The sequence below is a fragment of the Oreochromis niloticus genome, linkage group LG10 (genome assembly GCF_001858045.2).
Source record: "Oreochromis niloticus isolate F11D_XX linkage group LG10, O_niloticus_UMD_NMBU, whole genome shotgun sequence".
Taxonomy (NCBI): domain Eukaryota; kingdom Metazoa; phylum Chordata; class Actinopteri; order Cichliformes; family Cichlidae; genus Oreochromis; species Oreochromis niloticus.
The window spans coordinates 24,513,989-24,534,904 of NC_031975.2; the positions used below are offsets into that span (position 1 = coordinate 24,513,989).

The 20,916-nt window shown below is 40.5% G+C and overlaps 1 protein-coding gene across 2 annotated transcripts; it reads right to left on the bottom strand.

The window, feature by feature from the left end:
• Positions 1-313: 313 nt before the first annotated feature.
• On the bottom strand, positions 314-20,544 carry LOC100692645 (E3 ubiquitin-protein ligase CBL). 2 transcript variants are annotated; one of them, XM_003453720.5, is made up of 15 exons: positions 19,932-20,542; positions 17,965-18,212; positions 15,970-16,116; positions 13,389-13,545; positions 12,900-13,021; positions 12,644-12,781; positions 12,079-12,166; positions 11,795-11,926; positions 10,073-10,282; positions 9,675-9,791; positions 8,606-8,895; positions 8,092-8,259; positions 6,546-6,649; positions 6,198-6,380; positions 314-5,075 (listed from the first exon to the last, which is right to left on the bottom strand). In XM_003453720.5, exons 1-15 carry the CDS (start codon positions 20,073-20,075, stop codon positions 4,732-4,734), a joined length of 2,592 nt encoding a protein of 863 aa, XP_003453768.1. In that variant the 5' UTR covers positions 20,076-20,542; the 3' UTR covers positions 314-4,731. The 2 variants fall into 2 exon arrangements, with proteins under 2 accessions (XP_003453768.1, XP_019219513.1); XM_019363968.2 differs by lacking the exon at positions 9,675-9,791 and having other exon boundaries at positions 19,932-20,544.
• Positions 20,545-20,916: the final 372 nt, after the last annotated feature.

Consider the following 20,916-nt stretch of genomic DNA (forward strand, 5'->3'; position numbering starts at 1 on the left):
CAAAGGAGCAATAGCAGCTCCTCCTGGAGTTTGTGGAGAACGCTGGCTTTGCTTTCACCATGTAGCCAGAAACACAACCCCTAATGAATGCAGAATAATGCAGCAGTAAATGTTTGGAGACCCACTACTTTTACAAAATGTGATTCACTGCAGATGACAGTCTTGCAGCGTATTGTGTCGAGTCTTAAAATTGTTATTGCAGGATCGTTTCATTAGCATGTCTCATAAAGTCTGATAAATGGAAATAACCTGATGTTCAAACACATTAGTAGAGAATCTGTTTGCTTCTGTTTAGCGACAAACCACACAGATCAAATGTTAAAGAAAATACAGTTTAATTAAAAATCTTAATGGCTTAGGCATGAAAACATTGTAACACAATGAATGCCGAGGATATTAAAAACACAATAAATAAAATATCTACATAGACAATAATAAAGCAATGAAGACAGTTTTTTTTTTAGTAGGCAAGTTCCCGTCGAGAAGGCTAGTTAACATGATTAAAGCGCACGCACACACTCATCGTTAATCAGCGGATTGAACCAACACACCGGCCGAGGTTACCGGCGACACTGAGAGAAAGCGTGTGAGACGGAGGAGCCTCTGGCAGTGATTCAGCAGGACAGTGAGCCTTGAGTACGTTATCACACATCAGGACCACAACAGTCCTGGAGTTAGTGCCATTTAGTTAGTTGCCTTGGTACAAAACGCCAAGACTGAGTGAAAACAAAGCTGAGGGGACTGAAGACACATTCGTGGTCTCTGTTCTGGGGCAACTTGAGGAAGAGGAGGAGGAGCAGCGCACGCACACGTTTTAAGATTCTTTTGGTTTGGGGCGATTAAAGCTGCAACATTTCTGTGGCATCAGACAGCCAGAAAACTGTAGGACAACTCCAGGGTAATCTGGGTTCTTAACAGGATTTACTGCTTTTTTCCTCCGCCTTAGCATCAGATTACATTTGGAAATTTAGTGACATCTTTTCTTTTTGTTCCGTTTTAAGTATTAGGTTTTTGCACTGTCTCCAAATCCAGCAGCACATTTAAAAAAAAAAAAAAAAAAAAAAAAAAAAAGGGGAAAAAAAATCTTAGTGTCTGATAATTACGAGAAACATTTTTCAGATAAAGTTCATGTTTAATATAAGTCAATGAAGCTTTACCCTTTGACCCAAATCGGGGGTAAAGTTTGTTATTTTGACTGTAAAGAGTGCACCTCTATCTATTTGGGAACACTTTTAAGTCAGTTAATTTTAAATCTAAAAAGGTAAATTTGCATAAACTGTAGTCCTGATATAGTGTTACCATGGCGAAATCAAGAGAGCACTTGACCTGAAAACAATCTGCAGTAGTTTCCAACACATTTAAATGGTGAATGTGGAGGGGTTATTTTGGCTTGCCTGCTGGCATGTGCAAGTTGTGATGGACAGAAGGCACGTTTAATGTACATGTCGCTGCAGAGGAATGAAAAGATGACCAGCTGACAGTGAACTTCCTTTCACGGTCAGGCTCATTCGATTAAACTGGGTTCTTGTTATCTACCTTTAGGACTTGTAAGAAAAACAACAACAAAAATCAGCCTATGGTTTAAATAATATTAAGCAGAAAAACAAATGTTCCAGATGTTGCAACTCTTTTTGTGTTGTGTTTGGATTCAGATCAGACCGCTGTTCTCCTTTAATGTCTTTGATCTGAATCTTTCTTTAATTTCTTAAGTAGACAAACCAACAGCCCTCATGCAGGTATGATGCTGAATACCACCAATGGGCTCGTCTCAGACGGTATAGGTGTGGTGCCTGGAAGTGGCAGCTGCTGAATTTTTTGGTCCATTGACAAGAAAATATAACCTGAGAGAAATCCAAACCTTTAAAGGGCTTTTTACGTGTCAATTTGGATATTTTATGGGTGAGTTAAGGACCTAAGATCATCTCTGTGCGCTGAAAAGCAGCAGTTCATAAAAGTATGTATGGGAAGAGTGTTGATCTCACCAGATGTTTACTTCTTAGCAGCTTTTAAAGAGGAGAAAAGGGGAGTAAAACTACACAGCATCGTACATGAATCAGCGAAGTTGCACATGAGCACAGCAGGGATTTGGGGAAAGTCCCATATCGTCAACTCAGACATTTTACAAGAAAGCTAGTATTTGTAATGGATTGCAACACTACAAGTATTACAATCTAAGTTCAGATGTTGATTTCTTTGTTTTTTGTACCAAAGTTAAAATAGAAGTCAGAGTCTACGAGTACCTGTTCAAACATTTTGTGACAATTTCAAGCCAATTTATTCTGGGCATAATTGTAGCATTAATTTGTATAATTTAGATATATTTAGAGCCCGACCTATATAGGATAAAACAAAACTGATATTTAGTTAACTCTGATATTAACAGTTGTTTTTCTTTCAGCACCCGAAATAAACAAATTTGTTATGCATAGTTATTTCTGAGTCTATGCACACAAATACAGACAATACATGTCATGGATTACTCATTTACTCTTTTTCACTCTGCTCAGAACATTCATGTTGCCAGCAGGGAAGCTACAGAGTGCCCTCTGGTGGACAAACTACGAAACATCACGGATAAATCTTTGAAGGATGTTTCGCTCATCTAGTCTTTTCTTTTTAATTTTTATTTATTAGCAGTTATACAGTACCAATAGTGAAATATATCTGCAAATAGCTCAAATCAGCCCCCCAAAAAACTGGCTTTCTAAGTTTGAAATTAGTGATCAGCAGCGTGTTTAGTGTTACCACTTGTGCATCTAGAAGCTAGCTATACAACACGTTTATCAGACCACCATCCAATGTAAGGTTTGTGCCTCAGCTGCTCTAAATTAACAGTGTTAGTATTTACCGAAATCATCTCCATACCAGATAATCCACCAGTATAAACAAGCTATTTGATTGAAATTTTATTTTTAATGCTTAAATATAATTCTTGTTGGTGTCCATGAATTTGGTTTAAATACAAAAACTTTAAAAAAAAAAGTGAAGTATATAATTTTTTTTTTAAATTAAGATGCCACATTATACTTATTTTCTTGCATTCTTGCACAGGAAGATTTTATTGGCTCACAATTTTAATTTTTGACTTCTTTGCTGGGTCAAATTTGGGGATTAAAAACATGAATTCTGTTTGTTATTAGCATTATAACTAATGATACATTTTTTGTTTTAAACAAGTTTTTTGACAAATTTCTAAAACATACGTTTTAGAAAAAAAACATACATTTTAGAAATTTGTTGGCATTTGTGACAGCTGTAATGTGTTGTAAATTGCTTTGACGGTTTAATACAATCCTGAGATTTTTGTTGCCTTTCCCCAACATTCCTCCCATGAAGAGTTTTATGAACTGCTGAGCGACTGAAATCCAGAAAATGGTCATGCAGGACTGTGGACAGATGGAATTACCGCAGCTACATTAGAGTCATATCCAGAGTTTAAAGTTAGAGGACGTAAATGAGCTCGTCGAAGAATCAGAAAACAGATTTTAATATCTTAACTATGGTAGCTGTATGTAAATATGCTGCAGGCAACTTAAAAATATAAAGAAAATCCACTCTATGGAATGTCTGTGAGGATGGAGGGAGCATGTCCTTTAGCATCTGCTCATTACATATAACCTGGCTTATTACTGAGTACCTGAGTCCACGTGACTTCACCCCACTTTCAGTTTTTTTGTTTTTTGCTTTAGGCTTTAGAGTTAGATGTGATTTCCCAGTGAACCGAGTGAAGCTGTTCTAAGAGCTTCTTTCGGTTTATAACTAAGAAACTACGAGCGCAGAGAGAAGCTTTCGACTAAATAAACCAGCCTTCAGTGTCGGGCCACCTCTAGCGGTGGCAGGAAATGATGGAATTAAAAAGAACTCAAACTCAGCCATTGTTAGTACTACACACAGCACAACACATTATGAGAGTACTTAAACATTAAATTTGTTATTTCATCATAGAACTATCACCGAACCTGGAGCTGACAAATGGCAACTGAGTTGTGTTCACCTTGTCAGATACCATCAAAAACGGAGCGAGCCACAGCGACGCGTACGACATCGAAGCCCTGCAATACTGCACCGCGACTGCACGTTCACATTCATCAGCACGAGCACGACTGCCACACAGTTAATCACCAGTTTCAGACCGTATCGCTACATATTCGTACGCCACGATTTGCAAAGAAGCCAGTAAAAGCACCAGACCGAGCGGCTGCAGGCAACTGGGACTCCCAGTCGGACACGACTATGCGCGGGGTCCCTTTGCTGAACAAAGTCTGCGCGGCTTTAACACTTAGCTTAATGAGAGCGTGCACGCAGACTGATGGGGGACACTGCCGCACCATGTAACTAACTCAGCGAATCACAGCAGGGTCACAGCAAGCCCATTTTAAAGGCTCTGATTCTCCATTTATGCTGTGTTCAGGTCATATCGGACTTACAGTTGACCTCTCACGTTAAAGGCCAAAACCCTGAATCTCCAAATGAATATTACAAGTAAAAGAGATTCTGAGACTGTAATTTCAGCCACGTGACATCATCTTTAACAATAGTCCCCCCCACCCCACCCCACGTTGCTGTTTTCCCACTACAAATGACTTTGGATGAGATATAACATGAACGCAGCATCATCCCTCAGAGTAAAGCCTTCTGAAAGTACTTGTGGCCCTGCAGGAAAGTGCTTGGTAAATGATAATGGCACAGAGTGGAGAGAGACGAGACAGAGGATGAGCCTGCGCAGAGTGACTATGTGGCGATGTGCGCTGTGGAAGGGATGGAGACAAACTCGCGCAGGATGTTCTTGGCCGTCTCGAGGTTGTTCTGAGCGATCATCAGGGCCTTCTGGATGTCCTGGATGGAGTAGCCTTGGGATATGAGGCATTCAATCTCCCCATTTAGAGCCAAGCTTCCAGGACCTGAAGGAGGAATAGTCGGAGGTGGAACAGGGGAGGCAGATGAGGAGGGACCAGGGAGGTCTGGCGGCGGGGGAGGTGGCTCGCGGTTTAACGGACGAGGCCGTCGGTCAGAGTTGGCTCGCCGCGGGAGAGGTTTTGGGGGACGTTCGGGGTCGACGCCTGCTACAAACATACCTGAAACAAATGAGTAAAAGAAAAGAAAAATAAGAAACGTGGCGAGTCAAATACAAAATAAACACGTCAAATACACATTTAAGTTAACACATAAGCACTGATGAGTAGATGATTTGTGGCAAAAAAATAAATAAATAAAATAATTAAAAATTTCCCTTTATAACCAGACATTTGCTAACCTGAAACATCTGAGAAACAGAAACATTTAGGAAGTCCTTAAAAACTGTTAAAAGTATACGCCTCTGGAAAAACTAAAACACTGGATAAATCATCTGTAACACCGTCTGTGAAAGGCAAAGAAACACAGCATGCGCCTCAGAAATAAAACTTACAGGAAAAAAAGGCCTTTAGGTTATCACGGACATTAAAGTTCTGGCTTCAAAATAACTGTTACCAAGATGACTGCCAAGCAGTGAGACTTGCTCCTAGAATGAAAGTGGCTTCCTAACAGAAGGCTGATTGGTCCAAACTACCTGTAGTTCATCTAGAAGCACATAGCTTCAAGCCTGGCACGATGGATTCTGTTGTAACTTTGACCTCATGAATCACCAGAGCAGTTTCACAAGCTGGCCTGACATGAAGCACGTTGTGGTTAGAGTATCTATGAAAGTAATTTCCATCAGTGATTTCAGTGTGGTTAAAGCAGTAATTTGCTGAAGCCCAAGTTAAACAAGAAGTTTCAAGTTACATTCATGTAGCCTAATCACTTCTCAAATTAACATTCATTTGTCCACCGCTGCTGAGTCTAAGACTACTTTTCATTTTGGACTTTTTGATTTTTCTTTAATTGCGATTAGCTGCAATGCCCAAAAAAATAGTTTGGCACTTTTTGTTTTATTTCCAGCCTGAGGAAAAACACTCAATAATACAACATTAATACCCTGGACAACAGCCTGCACACGAGAACTGGATGTTACCGTGTCACCTTTGCTCGTATCATCTTGAAGCCTCAGACTGAGCATACTGGTGATCACTATTAAAATATAAATCATGCTGTGTTCAGTATGACGTACTAATGACCACAACTCCCTTTTTGCAACCAGAAATTTCGCCACCTGCTGATCATTAGAAAAGGGATTAAAAAAGGGGGGAAAAAATAAAAACAAAAAAAAACACACATACTGGGATCTACTGCAGAGTCTATGCTGAGATTGCTGAAAGCTGCAGAAGGGCCGCCGATATCTGACAGGGCTCTTCTGGCGGGGGCAGGAGGGACCACTGATCTGGGAAAGTCATACTCGTAAACATCCTCCACACTGGCCTCCTCCTTTTTGTCCTGGGGAACAGCTGAATGCTGAGGATGGTCTTGAAGAAAAAAAAAGTAAATAAAAATGAGGTTTTACACTGATATTCTTTATTCTGTGTTGTCAGTTTATCCACTACTACTAGAACAAGTAGTGTGATTACTGTGAGTAATCCACAATGATCAAGCACTTCACATACAGTCAAGTGAAAAACTGAGAACGTTACCCAGCTCGGAGGTCTGTGTCGTCTCCGAGGAGCCAGCCTGGGCCTGGATGTTACACATGGATTCGTAAACCTGGGGGTCCTCAGAGTCACTGTCCCCCACCTCACTGCAGGCACACAGAGAGACCGAGAGAGAGAGAGGAATCATTTAAAGGGGAACAACTGTGCATTTTCATCTAAAGAATCTTATTCTTGGACTCAGTTTTCCATGATTAAAAAAAAAAAAAAATAAATTATCATGCTTTATTTATACTTTCAGGCCACCGTCCCCTTAAAGTCAGTTTTCTTCTGATTGGATGCCCCTTGCAAACAGCAGGTTTGAAATGTAGGTGTGCCTGGAAAGTCTGAATCCTGAGCTGACTTGCAGGGCTTATTTGCAATTAACTCATAATCTGAAATTTTGCCATGGTAACACTACATGACCAAAATAAACCAAAAGAAAGGAAAAAGCATTAGAAGCTGATTTTAAAAAAGTGCCGTGTTGGCGATCCTTTATGTCTGACTGTCACACAAACTAATCCTCAGAGAAGGTAATATTCTCAATTACCTCTGATCAAAAACTCATCGTTTTAGTGTGCTAACGTCACAAATATCTAAATATATTAAAAAAAAAAAAAAAAAAAAAAAAAGCGCCACCAGTCACACAGAGGCATGAATGCTTCCAAAGGCATCTTTGTAGGCTCACACTACAACTTTCAGCTCTCGAGTTTTAAAATTTAAGCAGATTTCCTATCCTTCCGAGTTCTCGTCCTGCATTTTAGACTCTGTCATCATTTTAATCAAAGAGACGAGCTGAGACGCAGCTGCCTTCATCTGCAAGCACTCTCCTTTAAATTATTTAAGGAGGTGAAAAACAGCAAATAAGTGAAAGAGTTCTCTCTGAGATAAGGAATGGGAAGCTCGAGAGCCCCCTGCTGGACAAAATACACGGCTTCAGATTTGAGCGTTGCATTATTGTGTGTCAGATTATCCCTTTAACTTGTTTATAGACCAACCAACCAATGTTTGTTGATCTGCTGGCATTTCCAACAACCCAACATCTATATTTTTCCCTTAAAGACAGCGTATAGCCCTGTTCCAGAAGACAGCACACCCTGGAGCTTCAAGTCATCTGACCTTTTAATAGCCTTACGCGGCTCCGGTGTAAAGTTCTTCCTCTTACACTATACATACCCCATTAATAAGACGACAGTAGGACCAATTGTGTCATTTTTATGCTCCCTTTGGGTCTGATTTTCTTTCACTTGTAGTCTAAATCCAAAGACACTGCTGGGCTCAGCACAGGTCAGTGTTGTCTATTTGTTTGCCTCACACTGTGACAATTTCAGTGATGTTAAGCTGTGTTCTTCTTCTGGTCATTGATTATGTTTGGCCTTTAAAAACTGAGTCAGAATACTAAAACTAATCCAGAAACCTAAAAATATGGGAAATAAATAACCCACATGTTAGGTGTCAATAGGCTCCAGCTGAGGAGAAGCCTTTAGAGGTCGTTTCCTGAAACATTCTGTTCCAACAGAAGCAACTTCATCTCCCCTGTTGTTCCATTTACCTGATGTCATTGTGGTTGTTTCCCTGGGTTGGTGGTGGAGGCACCAAGGAGCCTGTTATGACCCACGGGGCACCGGAAGCTGGAAGGGATGTGGGGCTCATGTACTCATTATCTTCACCGTCTGACGACAGCTTCTCCCCGCTGGACACCGCTGACCCTGGCAGCGACCTGAGCAAAGGTAGACGTCACAGAGCGTTTTTTTTCTCATGAGTCGTAAATGACAAATTTGAGAAATCCTGAAGCCGACACAAAACGCAAACACACTGACAGACAGTTTTTTTTACTAGTTCTGGAAATGTATGAAAGGCATCATTTTGACAGATCAGAACACTGATGTGGATCTACATGACATCACCAAAACAAATGTTAAGAACGCAGCTGGCAAGGTCGATAGCTGTTTTTTCAGAAAGTTGTCTGGAAGAAAGATGGAAAAATATCCATTCACTCCTCATCAGTTCTTGTCTCACTACATTATTTCCTGTCTACTACACCTCAATGCAGCAGAGCTCCGTACCTCGCAGCCAGGCAGTAGACGGCATTGATCGCCGTCTGCGGTTTGCTCCCCTCTGCGCCGGCTCCGTTGCTCTGAGGGATGGACGACGGGGCCAACGGGGCCTTTGTTGCAGGACGCGGCACCATGTAGTTGGCTGCCCATGCCGGCTGGTCTGGGGTGGAGGGGAGGGGTCTCCTTTGGAGTCTGGATTCCTGGCCGACCAGGGAGGGGCGCTCCGGTGGGGGAGGAGGGGGCAGCTCTCTCAGTGCTGGAGGCAGAGGTAGAGGCTTGTCCCTGTGAGTGGCTACCATCTGGGTCAGAAGACACAGGACAGGACGTCAGTTGTTAGAGATGTGAAGACTCAAGTACACACACGCATCCTTTTATTTTGGCATCAACAAGGACTTCATACGGATTGTGTTAGCAGGGCTGGCAGCACACTGGAGGTTTAATAAAAAGGCGTGACTAATAATCTTTAAGTCACACACAAACAGTTGAACAGTTGTGAATACCAACACTTAGCCATTCACATGATTTCCAGGAACCTGCAGCCACATTAACACATGATTATTTTTGACTATCAAATGGACATCTGACACACACACTGTGGTAACTTCAAGGCTTCTAGGAAATACTGACTAAAATATACTTGGGCTCATTACAGCTTAATCTCACAGGCTCTTTTGATCACAACTAAAACTATAAATGTTCTTTTCTAGAGAAGATATTCATTACATATTTATATCGTTAGATATTCATATACATTTATTTATTGATATAAAAAGTGAGTTAAAGCTGGTAATAGGAGGTGGTTAGTTTGTAATATTACTCTGACCTAAATATACTGCCTTAACACTTTGCATATGATTAAGCAGTTATTACTTCTGGTTCAACTTCTTAATGTATGTTTGCACAGGGCTGTTCTTAAAGGCACTATTCAGAGGGAAAATATTTCAGTGACCGCTTAGTCTTGAATGCACCTTTGGCCAATGCAAGTGTTTATCTAAAAACTATTTTTCCACCCTTTCTTTTCCACAGCTAGTCCGTCTCAAAGTCTTTTTGTCTTTAGTGCACTCAGCCGTGTACTTACTTTGGCTGTGGCTCCCTGACTCAGTGCACTATGGGAGGCGGAGGACCTCTGCTGCAAGAGGTCCAGTCGCGGAGGCACCGGAGGCAGCTGGGACACTGGAGAAGGAGGGCGCTCCACCTGAACACCCACACATTGATTTACAGATGTTGTACCGGATGAAGTGCTTGTAATATTCCTCAGAGATATTTACACAATAAGGATCACTTAAATCACCTTTCATTCCTTTTCTGATGCTCCGCTTGAACTTGAGCAGGTCATCTTGACCATATCTATTACCTAAGTTTATTGAGTTGTTGTAGCATTTGCCTGATTAGTTATGTGCATTAATAAGCAATTGAACAGCTGCATCTAATAAAGCACCCAGTGAGCATCTAAATATATGTAAGCGCTCGCCTTACCTTGGTGCAGGCCAGCCTGCTCATGACAAGTTGCTGGTCTTCCAGCCGATCATCCTCTTCCTCCTCGTTGCCTGCAGCTTCTGCTCTGCTTGACCCCTGGAAACCAGCAAAGGAAGCCCCACTGGCCTTCGGGTGAAAGGGGTCCACTACAATAGGCTCCGTGCCTTTAATCTCACATCGGCAAAACGGGCAGCCCTGACCCTCCGATTCCTGAAACGCACACACAGAAAGACACAGCAAGGTTAGGAAGTGAAGGTAAAGGTGCAGACCGAAGCTTTCATCATTTGTGAAAGGCTTTGCTTTGATTTAAACCCAAATTACATTTGCAAGTCTTTTCAAGAATGAAAGCTGGAGGAAACCATGAAAACTACCACAAAAAGAGTCACCTGGATAGGATGAAGCAATTAAAGTAATAGCTGCAATGCCAAATTTTAAATTATAATGTAAATAAAACTGAAGATGTCAAATAAATATAATCCATCAAAGATGTGCAGTAGGAGCACTTTAACAAAAACTATGCCTAAAGAACTGTGCAGTCATGCTGCAATTAATTAATCTGTTAAGTTAGCCCGGAGAGCATTTCTGTCCTGAAGGCAGAGTAATGAGAACAACACGACTGCGCTTGGGGAGATAATGATTATATTGTTAGTCCGATGTGAACCACAATCAAAATAAATTCCGCATAAGGAAGTCTAAAGTCCGAAGTCCAAAGTCCATCAGGAATAAACAGCCACATCAAATTAATTCATTTAATCACTCACTCATGGCAAACAAGTCCTTTATGTCACTTTTAGCAAGTCTAGTTCCCAGCCAGTAAAGCCTATTTAATCTGTTATGTTTGACGAGGAAAAAGAACAAGGATACAGTTGTTAGTAACAAGAAGGATTTTATTATAGGAAGTACAAAAAGAAAGTGCTTCAGCTTCACTGACTGTAACTCAGCGTTAATAAAACAATAAAGTTACAGCTACGCGTGACCTCGGTGCGTTGGTCCAGTCGTCACCTTGTTGTGTTTTTATCAGCACCCTCGTTAACCTGATCTCACTTTAGATTTATACTTAGTGCCGATTGGCTGCTGAAGCTTGATAGTCGGTAACTGGAATCTCGGTCCCTCCCCCCTCCCCTCTGCCTTTCTGTTGCTACAGACCGGTTTTCAATTTTATTTTTGGTTCTTAGTTAAAACAAAGAAAAAAAAAAAAAAGTAGTTTAGGGGTGAAGCCTGAAGCAGACAGTCTGTGCTGTGGTTCGTTCATGGACTTCTTCCTCTTTTGTTTGTTTTAGCCGGAGTTCCCATCTCTTTTGCTTCCCACTTTCATTATTAAAAGTCAGCAGCGTTGTGGGATCTTATACGTTCAGTTCTTTGAGTCATAAATTTGGGGACTGCAACACTTAAACTGAGGAATATGAAACGACTCCTCTACTGCAGGAACCACTAATAATAATAAAAAAATAAAAAATAAAAAAAAGACTTTATACTCAAGTTTAAACATGCAGATCAGAGAGTTGAGTAAAACACTTGCAATCTGAGAATGAATCTAAATCAAAAGGACAAATTATTATTTATTGACCTATTTAAAAAGGCACTGTTGAGCACAAAAAACTGAATTTAAAGAAAATTCTACAGCAGGAAAAAGATGATCCCTGTCAGGATTTATTGAGCTGCTTCAAATCAGTGTCATAAAAGTTTATAGTTTAAATGGAGAGGTGGCAGATAAGGTCATACCTGCCAGGCGGTCAGACACGAGGTGCACATCAGGTGTCTGCACGGCTCGATCTTCACATCCTTGTCGTTCTCTGCACAGATCTTACAAAGCTGGAAAGTGGAGCCCATCTCACAGTAGAGCTCGTACTGCTCCTACACAGAGAAACGAGGGAGAGAGGGAGACCATTAAACACCGGCTGCTCATGTTACTCTCATCCTGTAGAGATTCATTCCTAAAATTAGTAATTTTATGCATCTGTATTTGTTCTCTGCATTAAAAATATGCGCGCACATGAGAAACAAACCTGAGTAACTTTGATGTGGTCCTGTGGAGACGGTTCACACAACCCTGTCAGGTCTGGGTTCTGTGCACGGCCATCTGGGAAAAGATAGCTGGAGAACCCCGGCACACAGAAACGCAACCAAGTCACAAATAAATGTCATTTTCAGATTTTATTAATCAGCAGTAAAACAACAACAACAACAACAACAACAACAACAACCTTTCCATCCATTTTAAATTATAATTCATTGAGGCTGCCAAACAATTTCTCCTTATAAAATCCTTTTTTTTTTCTTTTTTTTTTTAAACTAGGTTTGTTTCTCTGCAGGACGACACAAACTAGTGAATTATACATCATGTGACACCATTTCATCCACACTGTCCAACCTGTTCCTCACAAGGTTTTTTGTTAAATTTTGAGGAACTAATATAAAGACTCCACCGTCCTCACTATTAATTCAGTAACCTAAAGTAACATGTACTCAGTAGGCTGAAAGACAATACTCTCCCCTGACAGCTTGCAGTTTAATAGTGATATAAATCTACACTAAATACTAGTTCATTGACCCTGATGATATGCGACTCACAATCCCTCTCTGTATCCATCAATGAGTGCTTGGAAGAGTGGTTTGTTATGCGGGATGGTCTGCAGGATGTTCCCATCGGCTGTCACATAGCCAATTGCCCACTGGCCCAGCCGAGTGCAGCTCAGCCTGAAGATATAGCTGTGAGAGAGAGTTATTTCAACCAGCAGCTACAAACTCACACTCCTGCATAATATTTAATACAGTAGGGATATTTTCTCAAAAGTATTATCGGATATATCTGATCTGTGAGGCCTACCTGCCAGGTTTGTGGATGAACCTGTGCAGTCGAGCCTTCACCTCATCGTAGGTTAAGAAGGCCATATAACCAGGGTGTGTAACAGCCAGGCTGTTCCAGTTCCTTAGAAGAGATGACCATGGCTACAAGACACAGATTCACAAATGCACACATTTTATTTATGTTGTGTACATCAGCTGTTTTAAAGCTGAATTCACAACAAAAATCAGGTATGAGACTATAATGCAGATGGCACAGAAGATCTGTTTGCAGCAATGAAGTTACAAACACCAACTCTGATCGCTGGCAACACTACAGAAAACATATCCGAGTGGGTTCAGACACTGCAGCTGCATTTACACAGCAGAGATTAAGCAGTACTCTTTAAACAAATTTAAGCATCCTCATGTAATTCACCGCCTTTACTAAAATGTTATTAAAGTGCAAACCGTGCAACTTTACAGTGAACTACTCTGGATTGCGATGCTCCCAGAATGCTTTATGACGCACCTGAAAAAGCCTTGTAAAGATGTCAAACTCGAAGACAGAGATGTAGTCGTTACAGGTGAGGTCAATAGTGGATTTGAGCGCCATGGCCTCCAGACCTGAGCTGATAGGGTGAAACTCGTGAAGAGCCTGGCGAAATGTCCTCCATGGCACTATGGTCCTGGGTGGGAGGGAGGGAGAGGAAACAAATGTTGGTTGTGGGAACATTGCCTATCACTATTAGTTAAGACTGAATTTGGGCTTAAACAGAACCTAAAATGTAATAAAGTTGCAGATTTGCTAAGCAACACCTAGCTAACAAAGCAGCAGACCTTTATAAAGACACACAACTCTAAGTAAATATATACACAGGTCTATTTTTCGTTGACTAAAGGGGACCTGGTATGCTTTTCCTCAAATACACACACTCAACGGTCACTTTATTAGATACGTGTGTTCAACTACTGATTAATACTAACATCTGAGCATGACAGCAACTCAGTGCATTTATGCATGCAGACACATGTATATGGTCACCACTGCCTGCTTAAGTTCAAACTGAGCAGAATGTGAGATAAAGAGCAATTAAAAGACTTTGAATGGGACATGCTTGTTGGTGCTGCTCTGAGCATTTCATAAACTGCTGATCTGTTGTGATTTTCCCCACACAAACATCTCTAACATCTTTTGATAGCTGCTTTCAGTAGAATAACACATCAGGCGATAAAGCTCCAATCAAACTGGTTTTCTAAACATGACAGTAAGTAACATTCAAGCAATAGTAGGGGAGACCGGGGATAGTTGTAACATTTTTGACATTTCTGTCTGTAAATTGGAGCCGTTTTAAGGTAGTGGATTCAAAATGTAATGCAAAGTATTTACATGTCTCTGCTATTAAATAGTGCAGCTATTTTCTCTGCAGCACAATTACCCATTGGATGGTATGGTCTCAAACACCAAGAGTGAAATGTTACAATTAACCCCATAGTCTGGGTTAGTTGTAACATATCCTGGGGTGAAATGTAACACAATGAAATAAGGGTACTGACAAAACATTAACATGTAATCTTTTTTATTCAACACATGAATGCACTTAGAGCCATTTATGTAGCTATGTGTGTGTGACAGAATGCAGAAATCTAGCTTTTGAACATATTCCAACCCCCCAAAAAATACAAATTATGGAATTTTCTGCAACTGAATATTTCATTAATTTTGGTTGGTCTTCCTTGAGTTTGGCCTCATTGGCTCAGTGGGCATTATAACCTACAACTCTTGCACCAACTTTTGAACATAACAATGAAGCTGAAAAAATGTAGTTGTGCACCAGCATCACAATTCCATTACTTTTTATCATGGCTTACCTTGGTGTGGTTTAGTGCTTCAGAAAGATGAGGAAATCTGTTTCTTGCACCCATCCTGATTTATTTCCACTACCAATACTTCCTACTGGTCCATCTCTGACACAGTGGTCTGCATAATGTATGTGTGGGAACACAAACAGTGGAGGAATTGTGTTGCCAATGGCATTAACCGCATATACAAAGGCGACCAGTGAACCTCTCTCTGCTGATGTCGTTGTCCCAACTTATTTAATATAAGTTAAAGTAATTGTGTGGTAAGTTGTAACATCTGCATTATTGTTACAACTAACCCAGACTGTTGTTGTTACAACTGACCCAGACTCCTATAGCCATGAACTAGCTAAGATTACAGCCAACGGCTAAAACATTAGCACTAAAGACCTACACAGAATATATCCCCATAGACATACAAATAACATAATTTAAGTTTGATGAGTTTAACTGCAAAGCAGATAATGCTATTAGAAACTGAAATAAAGTAGAAAAACTTACTTTTTGGCATACAAATTACTTTTTTTCATGTTAAATTGTCTGTGTTTGACAAAATGTGCTGATTTTTCACATGTGATAGAAGAACTGAATTGGGCATGCACAGGATGAATCACATCATTTGAAACTTAGCCCTGAATGGAGAAATTGGAAGTGTTACAACTGACCCACGTTACAACTATCCCCGGTCTCCCCTATTCAAATGTTCAAATGGCCTCCAGAGTCACTGGATCTCAGTCCAATAGGGAAACTTGGGTATGTGGCAGCAACCGTATGATGCTGTCATGTCACTATAGAACAAAATCTGCAAGGAATGTTTTCAGCACCTTGTTGAATCAATGCCACAAAAATTAAGGCATCTCTGAAGCAAGGTGCCCCTAATAAAAATGTCTGGGATGCTCACAGTCAAAGTTTCAAATCATGAGGTCATCTTATGTGGCTTTAATTCACGACCCCAAAACTCAGACCTCCCACTGCTATAAATGCTCAGTTTTAGCATTTTGGTTGTGTTTTTTTACTTTTCATTTTGTATGTTGCCCGTAAATGTGACTATGCTAATATGGTAATCTGTCTTCTGTTTAAATCTTTCGTTTGCAAGGGGCAGGAAGCAGTAAGTAAGATAAAACTGCTTGTTTCAGCCAGAGATGAACTGGAATCGATGGCCAGCATGACATAAATAAGGATTATTGTGAAATATGAGTCATTCGAGCATCACCCAAGAATAAGAATATGGAGCTGAAACAGAAACTCACTTGTCCCCGAATGACCTTCTCCAGAATTCAGCAGCATCAGCTTTGGTAATCCTGAAGTTGTCACCCTGAAATAGGCCATTTGGGAAGATGGCTTTTAACTCCGCTAGCATGTGGCTGAAGATCAGAGACAGCTTGGTAAGGTTTCGCCTAAGTGAGAGAAAAGGAAGAGAGACAATGAAAGGAAACTGTAGCAACAAGTTAGTTACAGGTATCATCAGCCTAATGTCTTTTAAGTCTTCTATAACACCATGTTCAGTTTTAAATAAAAAGGGGAAGTTACACTTGCATGCACTCAGAAATAGAAGCTTTCAGCAGCCAGGCACTTTCGAGTACAAAACAATCAGGCGGAATCAAAGACGGTACCACTCGTCTCGTACACTTCCCTCTCCTCTGGCACATTTTATGGATCCACAGTTAATTTTTTTCCTCTTTCTCAACAAACACAATAGTAAACTGGACAACTGGACATTTTGTTCTTCGCTTTTTTCTTTTCCTGCTGTTGAAACAGCTGGTTTACTATGTTAAATGCATATAAAGCACTTTCTGTGAAATTACTTGTGGCTGGCTGCACTACCTCCCAGACAAACTAACCCCACTCCTGTCAACCCAAGTGTCAAATTTATAAAAATACGTCCACTTAGAGCTGAAATGATGAACATGACTGCAGAAGAAGGGAAGCAATGTTGAAAATTGACTTTTACAATTGCGTTTGCTTTACATTTGAAGATAAAAGGTTTGAGCAGTCTACACAAAACGCTACTTTTCAGAGGAAGTGAGTCCACCCTCATCGGGGTTGAACAAAACCAGTGCGGGTGCATAATCTAGTCCAAACTTGTTTTATTTTTTTAAACCGTAAATCAGTTTAAAAGAGTCACAAGGTGACACATGACAAAAAACTGAACCAAAAGTCGCATCAAGTCACAGACGCATACTGAGCACAGCCAGTTGGGCAACAGCTTTTTCAAAAAAAGCTTTATGACATATGACGTCTGAGTATGATCTCAGCTTTGACGGTTCAATTAAAAGGCTTTCCGATGACCTATACATGCATTTGCTAATGCCAACATAGCTGTTTGTGTAGAACATCTTACACTTGATAAAATTCATTGCGTAAAAGGAAGGATGAACTTTTGCTTAGCAAAGACTTTCTGAGAAGCAGAGGAAGTACACATGACTGCGAAAGTGCAATCACTTCCCTATAAAGTTCACTTTGCTTCATATGGTTTGATTTAATCACAGCGATGGAAACTTGTAAGAACATTTCAAGAAAAAAGACAAACTTCTTCGATACTTTAAATGAATATTTACAAAAAGATTGCAGGTTAATGTTATAGAGCTTAAATGACATCAGCAGTGCCAGTAGTTTTCTGGTCATTTTAAATGCACAGAGTTAGAGATGTTCACAAATGACTCCACAGCAATGTAAGCATGCCGATTTTTTTATCTTTTTAATCGTCTGATGGAAAAAATAAAAATAAACATAACACACAAAAAATCCAGTATAAGTTGTATTTCTTGGTAGTTTGGAAGGTTTTCATTAAGCGCCCATTTTTTTATTTTGTTTAAAATAAAAATAAAAACTTCAGCCAATGCTACTGACAGCAGACCTTCAGACAAAGGTGGTCCATTAGTGAAGCTTTTATTCTATTTAGGTAGCGAGCTTTATTAATGTGATCATCAACATCTGTGCTTTCCAGCTATTTCATGTCAAAACAGATGCTGTGAAAAAGCTCAGTCCTGTGCTCCATAGGACAGAGACGGCCTCGGTCAGCAGAGATACTTTACTGCTGGAATTATCGTACTATCATGAGCTTAAGGGATTATTTTATTGATAGGAAGCCAAGAAAAACAACGATTAGCTCTTTAACTGTGCCATGTGTCAGATACCCAGATGTTTCTCCCTGCTTCACAGCTTTTCCATCCCGGCTTTCTGCAATATTCCATTTACCCCCACAAAGATGAATCATGTTTTGTCCGGATATAACGTGCGCCTACCTGGGCTGGGAGTTCTCCTCGTACATCCTCTCCTTGGCCTCCTTAAAAAGGCTCATGGTCTGCTTCGTTTTGTTCGTCAAGTTGTCGATGACCACGCGGAAATACTCGTTCTCCCCAAGGATCTCCATTTTGCCCTCATACCTGGACAGAATGGTGCGTAAATGCTGGTAGGTATCCGGCAAAAGGTCCAGGATGTAGGGCGGGCTGTTCTTCAACGCCACCTTGGGGTTCTGGCAAAGACGCACCACCTGGACATAGAACGCAACGGCTCAGAGATTTTTTCATTTTTTCTTTTTAACTTGCAAACAACAAAAAAACAAAAAACAAAAACAACAAACAGGATTAAAACCTTTAGCTGTGGCAGTGCAAGCTGCTGCAATGTGCATGTTTCACAGTCAAGGTAAAACATTTTTTAAGTTTGTCTAAGTATGGTACTGGAGAAAAGCCTGAGGTCATTTAAATACAGGACTAACCAGTTTAATACTCAGGGAGCTTAAGGAGACACCACAGATTTCATGACAGTTTTCCAGCTAGATCATCAGCTATCGCACGCAAGGTTGGGTATGGATGAGTCTATAAATTTTAAGCTCATAAAATTGGGTCACGCTTTTTGCAATGTGATGTTACCGGACACAAATTGCCATTCTTACAGATTTCAAGGTTTAAAGTTTCAGCCAATATTTCCTAATGTTTATGATGATAATATTCTTGATAGTCTTTTCGGTAATCGGAGAATTATGTGGCATAAGCTGTAGATCAAAGTTTGACCAGGAACTGTTTCTTTAATCTGTGACAGACATTTACTACCTGTCTAATCATCTGACTACTCAGGTTACTTATCAAATTGCACTCAATTATGCTCCCATACCCACCAAATAACTTTGCAGGCCCAATATACTGTGACCATAAACATGAAATGGCTCATAGTACAATAACACGTTGAATACCTAAAATTTGCATCAACTTCACCAGAAACTTTTACCTGTCACTATTCATTTAAGTGCATTTTTCCCCATGTTGCTGTGGACCAACTGTGCATGCAAGCAGGGTTTTGTTTCTTTTTTTGCATACATTTGCACACTCTTTCACTCTTTATATCAGATCCAGCCCTTCCCCCAAACCCTCGGATTCCTCATTTTGCCACTTTGATGGCAATGTATTCCCACAATACTTTACAGCAAGGCAGTAAAAATGTTCGGCACCCAGCCCTGAAGCATACCAGCCAGGTATGAAAGCTTTTTAAACCTCAAACGTGCCATTTACAAGCACAGGTGTAAATGAGTGCACAGAACACTGCACAGAACACTGCACATGCATGCCGTGGTTCACTCTCTCTTATCTGATGCACTGTTACTTCCTACATCAGCTCACTTGCATTAATATCTTGTGAGCTCTTGTCTCACAATCTCTCTGCACTTCCCGCTCATCTATCTGTTTTAGTTATAACCAACTGCAAAAGAAAGTAAATAGGCTGCAATGACTATAGAGAACCTTGCCTTGCCCCTGCAACATGTACACCTCCTTTTATCCAATACTAAATATAGGGTGTCCTCCCAGGGATATGAATGTGACCTAATTCAGCAGAAATGACCCCAATTAGACAATCAGATACCACTGTACTCCAGTTTTAGGGCTTCAGGTTTAGACTGCTTTACAGGTTATTGTTTAAATTTAGGCCAAAGCACCTTCCTGTGTGGATGTCCTGGAGGTTATTCATGTCATGCAAAGGGAATTAGTGATGATTCAATATAACCGCAGTTTCACGCTAAGTGAAGGAGCAGATGGAAAAGTTGAGCTTAATCTTTTTTCAATATGTGAGAAAAGAAAATCAGTTAAAGTGGCCTTACATTTGTCTCTGATGTCGAGTTACAGACAAAAAGAAAAAAAGTCAAGTAAGAAGTTTTTCGTTTACTGTTTCAAAACCCTTTCTTGTAAAGGATTTATTACCGAAAAGCCACTGTCAGTACCTTATCCATGAGTTTCCAGCATTTTTCCACCATTTTCTTGTCGACCACTGCGGGCTGGTGAGGCTGGAGAGCTTGCTGGTGAGGCTGAAAGGCGTCCTTCATCAAGCCGATGAGACCGGCGCCCCTTCTCGGATTTCCGGCCATTAATTCGGTCGGTGACCGGGGGTTAGCCCGGGGCTGGGCTGGGGGTGGGTGGCTGACAACCGGAGATCAGTTCTTGACACGTTTTCAAACAAAACGATCGCTGTCTTCGCGCCCTGCCTGAACTCAACACTGGTAATAATTTGTCATGCAGAGGCTGTCCATGAGCAGAACAAAAAAGGCAGTGTGTACACTGTACGCGACGCAGCTAGCTAACAAGCTACATTTGAAAAGCCTCTCAGTTTGATTCCAAGCTCAGGACATGCTCACCGTGTTGCTTAATCTGTCCTCAAAAATCGACCTACCGCCTCCCGGCGACGGCAAGTCAAATCCCCCCCTGAGAAATCAGCCCGGCTTATTATAAACTCGGGGCGTTAATAAGCCACACAGCGCGATTAACAAACAGGTTGAGCAGCGGATCCAGCCAACAGCAAGCCAGCAGATAAAGTAAACAAGGATGTCCGGCCGTATCTTCAAAGTAAAAGCACGGTCAACAAAGACGCAGAACTATAAGGGAAAATCAAAGCTGGCTTAACGTGAATTAACTGTACAACAGCCAAATAGCCAAGGTTATAATAATTAACTGAAACCAAACTAAGAGCTAAAACTAAATGTAAAAAAAGTTAACTCACAATAAAAAAAACTAGACTATGAGCCAACTGCTTTCAAAAAGTAATGTTTTTACTGTAATATTCAGTTCACTATATGATATAATTATGTATTAATTTTTCTAATTTTTGCACCCCAAAAATATGCTTTCCACATAATAATAATTAAAGAGACTAAAACTAAACTGAAGCTAATAAAAACTAAACTGAAACTAAACATTTTTAGAAAAATAAAA

Coding starts and splice junctions, on each gene's coding strand:
- LOC100692645 (XM_003453720.5), bottom strand. CDS start 20,075: ATGGCCGGAAATCCGAGAAGGGGCGCCGGTCTCATCGGCTTGATGAAG. Junction 12,167..12,643: donor GATGGATACAGAGAGGGATT/GTGAGTCGCATA, acceptor GGGGTTCTCCAG/CTATCTTTTCCCAGATGGCC. Junction 11,927..12,078: donor ACCACATCAAAGTTACTCAG/GTTTGTTTCTCA, acceptor TTCTCTGTGTAG/GAGCAGTACGAGCTCTACTG.